This window comes from Diabrotica undecimpunctata, chromosome 4 (genome assembly GCF_040954645.1).
Source record: "Diabrotica undecimpunctata isolate CICGRU chromosome 4, icDiaUnde3, whole genome shotgun sequence".
NCBI classification, from domain to species: Eukaryota; Metazoa; Arthropoda; class Insecta; order Coleoptera; family Chrysomelidae; genus Diabrotica; species Diabrotica undecimpunctata.
Window position 1 is genome coordinate 102,818,157 of NC_092806.1, and position 5,133 is coordinate 102,823,289.

Genomic DNA, 5,133 nt, shown 5'->3' on the forward strand with positions numbered 1-5,133 from the left:
TCCAATTGTTCCGCTAGCCTTCGAATGCTCAGTAATAGAAACTTAAATGGACTCTTAAATGTGATTTAGTCTGGCCTGTTGAATAGATTGATAGAGTGAAATAAAACAATAACTTGTTTAGCTAGAACTGTAATTGAAAAAGGGCAAGAAATAGAAACTTATAAACTGTGAGTGAATAACTAATTGTAAGGAACCTAATTAGAAAATTACAGTTTACGAACGAAAACACCATAACACTTCACATTAAGGGTTCCCGATATATTGCGTAACTTGCGATTGCGAACGTGGAGAAAAACTCTCCGAAACTTGAAAAGTAGGTCTAAACCCTACAACTATTGCTAATTCACTGGCTTCCTTTAGCCACTCCGAAATAATTGTCTATGCATTTTGAAGGATCTACCGGTTTAAGGTCAATATGGGCGGAGATTAACATTCTAAGAAATAAGTCAATGCAGGCAAGGAATTTATTTAGGTAACAGATGCGGCGGAAATATTTTTATTTTGTTTTGAAATAGAATTATTTGGTTGGAGATTATTGTTCTCCAACATTCCCCCGGCGTTAGAGCCTTGTGGTCTAACCTACTCTTCTTTATCTTGCCTAGGGAGAACCGAAATTTTAGAGATTGCCCTTGTAAATTGACCATTGATGGTCTTTAACTTGACCACTCTGACTTTGCCATCTTGACCGGGCATTGTATCAACTACCCGTGCTAGAGGCCATTTTAGAGGAGGTACATCGTCCTCTCTCAGAAGAACTAAGTTATTGACTTGTATGTTATCCCTTGGTCGGGACCATTTTGGAGAGTTTTGTAAGCGGTTTAAGTAGTCAACAGACCACTTTTTCCAGAAACTTTGTTGTACTTTCGCAATTTGTTGAAACACGGATAGTTTATTTTCCGGGATTTTTCCTAAGTTTTGCTCAGGATGCGCAGTCAGGCTGGAGCCTATTATAAAGTGCCCAGGACTGAGAAAAGTGTAATCAGAAGGGTCGCTGGACATGGCACAGATAGGCCTTGAATTCATCACAGCTTCAATTTGAACCATGACAGTATAAAACTGTTCGAAAGTGAAAGAAGAAGAGCCTATTAGTCTACGCATATGATATTTAGCGCTTTTTACTGAAGCTTCCCAGATCCCAGCCCAATGAGGAGATCTAGGGGGAATAAACTTCCATGAGATTTGATTTTCAGACAGATATTCCACAATGGTTTGAGAATTTGACTTATTTTTAAAGAATTTGTATAAGTCGTAGAGTTGGTTTCTTGCACCAGAAAAACATGTGGCATTGTCACTGTAAATGACGGTTGGGTTACCACGTCGGGATATGAACCTTTTGAGTGTTAATAGAAAGGAAGAAGTTGTTAGATCAGAAACAACCTCAATGTGCACAGCTTTGGTCACCATGCACACGAAAATGGCTATGTATGCCTTGACTTTTGGCGCTTTTCGGAGTGAAGAAGATTTTAACAGAAAGGGTCCACCATAATCTACACCTATTTTTTGAAAAGGTCTTGTTGTAATGGACAACCTATCTTCAGGTAAGTTACCCATTAGCTGTTGTGCAGGAGTGCACGAAAATCGGAAACATGTGGTGCAGGTGCGAATAATTCGTTTTGATTCCTTTAGACCATTGAGAGGCCAGAATTTCAACCGAAGGTTTGAGAGAACTATTTGAGCACCAGCATGTCCCAATCTGATATGCTCATTTTTGATAATAAGATTGACGGTATGATTCTTGGATGGAAGTAGTATCGGATGTTTTTGCAAATAGTCTATGTTGGGACAGTTCGTAAGTCTGCCTCCAACTCTGAGAAAATTAGAAGAATCTACAAATGGTTTTAGTGAAACGATGTTTTTATTTGAAATAAATTTGTTATTTTTAAGCTCCGCAATTTCTTTTGAGAATGCATCACCCTGAATTTGTTTGATGATGAAATCCATAGCATAATTTAACTCCGCCACAGAAAGGGGTTCAGAAATTTTTTGTTTTTTACAATTAGAAATAAACCGAAATACGTACGCTACTGTACGTTTTAAGCGTGAAATATTTGAGAAACGTGAAAAAATTCTCATCCAGAAGTTTTCTACGTTAGAATTTACCACGAGGCTTATTTTTCGTTCCTCGGGCAGGTTTTCGAGAACTTTGTCATTTGCTAGATTGGAAACATTGAAATTTTTATCTCGTAAGCATTTCGGGCCTTGCCACCAGAAATCGCTATTGAGAATTTCAGAACCAGACATTCCTCGAGAAAAAAGGTCTGCGGCATTTTGTGCAGACTTTATGTGAAGCCATGTAAAGTTTTGAGTCAACTCTTGGACAAGTGCTACCCGGTGAGCCACGAAAACCGACCACCGACTTGGGTGACTTTTACACCACGACAGAGCTACCTGAGAGTCTGACCAGAGGGTGACTGAATGAAATTTTACAGGTTGATTTTCAAAGATAGAAATTATTTTTGAAACAAGTTTTGAAAGGAGAACCATCGCGCACAGCTCAAGCCTAGGAAGTGTTACCGTCTTTAACGGAGTTATCCTTGATTTGGAAGAAACTAATGCACAGGATATGGTCTCATCGGCATAGAAAGTTCTCAGGTATACGCATGCGCCATAAGCTGCCAAGCTGCTGTCTGAAAATCCATGAAGCTCAACCTTTAGAATTACTTTTTCAGAAAAGTAGAAACGAAGAATTTTTAAATTTTTTAATTGTGACAAGTCCTGTAGAAACTTGTTCCAATCGTTTAGAATATTTTTGTCCGAAATTTCTGTGTCCCAGTGAATTTTTTGCAGATAGAGTTTCTGCATAAGCATTTTGCCTTTAACAATGAATGGATTGATGAGTCCCAGAGGGTCGAAACATTGTGCTAATGCAGACAGGATTTTTGTTTTTGTTACTGGGGGGCAGAAATTATTTTCGAGCACGGAAATTGTTATTTGGTCTTCCGCAGGGTCCCATTTTAGGCCTAGAACTTTGCTGGAAGTAGAATCGAAATTTAGGTCATATTCCTGAGTAGTATTTTTTGAATGTTTTGGATTGATTTTTTGTAGGAATATGGATGAATTTGAATGAAATTTGTGTAATGTAAAACCATGGCGGTTTAGAATAGAATTTAATTGCTGAAGTATTTCGAGCAATTCTTCAATATTATTTGACCCACATAAACCATCATCTACATAGAATTGGGTTTCGAGAAAATGTGAGGCCAATGGGAATTGAATTTTATTTTTATTTGAAATCTCTTGCAAGACTCTCGTTGCAAGAAATGGGGCGCTGTTCGTCCCATATGTAACAGTATTAAGTTGAATACATTTTATAGAATCGTGGGTATCGTCCCTCCACAGAATATTTTGTAGAAAACGTTGATCTTTGTTGATCCACGTCTGTCCAAACATTTTTTGAATATCACAGGAAAATATGAATTTGTATTGCCTGAAACGAACCAGAATATCGAATAGATCAGGTTGCACCTGATACCCTTTTAATAAATGAATGATATCGTTCAGACTTTTTCCTGTAGAGCTTTTACAACTAGCATCCATGACGACACGCAAAGTTGTACTTTTATTTTGTTCGTTGATGACACACAAATGTGAAATAAAATATTTTTTGTCCGAATTTTCATTCACGAACGAAAGCGGTATATATTCAGCATGCCCTGAAGAAATATATGTGTCAATGAAGTTTTTGTACTCGAAAAATAATTTTTTATCTTTTTGGAATTTATTTTCGAGCGAGAGAAAACGCCGTTTGGCTATGGAAAATGAATCACCCAGTAATTGGTGTTCTTGTGCACTTTTTAATGGAATATCTACTTCAAAGCGTCCATTTTCAAGGATCTTTGTTGTAGTTTGAAATATTTGTTCGGCCAGCTCGTCAGCTTCCGACAGAATAGGTTTTTGAGAAAGTTCTTCCATGTTTCAAAATTTTGTGAGCAGCTCATCCGTGCTACACGTAGAAAGTAGAGCAACCTCTCCAGAAACATTGTTTGCTACTGTGGGTGCCGTCAAGTGAGGAGCTATCACGCCGGCAATTAGGTACCCCAGATGCGAAGCCTGCAAGATTGGAAGCCTGGGGCCAAGAGGAATTATTTCCGGAAGAATTAGGTTGTAGTACAAATCTGCCCCAACCAAGATGTCTATTTGACTAGGTTTGTGAAAGGAATCATCGGCGAGAAAAATGTCCCCTGGAATTGGTAACTTTTTTGTAAGAATGCGGAACTGTGGAAGATTGCAAGTAATATTTTCTAAGATAGCACATGAAATTTTGAAAGACTTTTTATTATAGTTAGAATGCAATTTTATGTTGACCATCTTTTTTGAAACCGAATTATTTTGGCCTATGCCAGAGATATTTAGAGAAATGTCATACGGCTTATAACCCAGCCTATCAGCGAGACACCGGGTACAAAAGCTATTCTGACTTCCTGTATCGAGTAACAATCGGGCCGTTAAAGGGCTCCCGTTTTTGTCGAAAATGGTGACTTTGGCCGTAGCGAGAAGTATGTTTGAATTTTTTACGGACAAAGCAGAAAAAGAATTTTTAAGAGGTTCTTGCCCTTGAACCGAAGGACCTTGAATATTTAAATTAGACGAATGTTCGCGTTCGTAATTGTTTGAATTTGTAGAAGTTGACGGACTTTCATTGTTATGAGTCGTAGAAAAAGTATAATTTTTACCCGAAATGTGAAGAACAGTGTTATGGCGCTTTTTACATATGGTGCACCCATGTTTTGAGGAGCAGTTTTTAGAAGTATGCCTACCTAGGCAGTTTACGCAGAGACCTTTTGAATTTACGAATTTTATTTTGTCATCATACTGAATGTTTTTGAAAAATTGACATTTATAAATTTTATGTCCTTGTTTTTTGCAGTAGATACAATAAAAGTCAGAAACTAAATTATTTGAAATATTATTTTTATTTGAATCCTCTGATGTGTTATTACGGTATGCATGATGTGAAACTTTTACGGTTTTGGTTTGCCTAGGATTTGTATTTTCTAGACTTTCCAGAACAATGCACCTTTTTTCCAAAAATTTAAGAAAAGCATCTAAATTTGGTACCTCTGTATGATTTCGCTCAGTTTCAAAAAGTCTCCTTGTTAAAAAGTCTAATTTGCTTTGTAGCAGAAAAACTAA

General features: G+C 37.3%; 1 protein-coding gene across 1 annotated transcript; it reads right to left on the reverse strand.

Moving 5' to 3' along the window:
• Nucleotides 1-579: 579 nt before the first annotated feature.
• On the reverse strand, nt 580-3,912 carry LOC140438860 (uncharacterized). Its single transcript, XM_072528503.1, has one exon. The coding sequence runs from the start codon at nt 3,910-3,912 to the stop codon at nt 580-582; it is 3,333 nt and encodes a 1,110-aa protein (XP_072384604.1).
• Between the last annotated feature and the right edge of the window lie 1,221 nt (nt 3,913-5,133).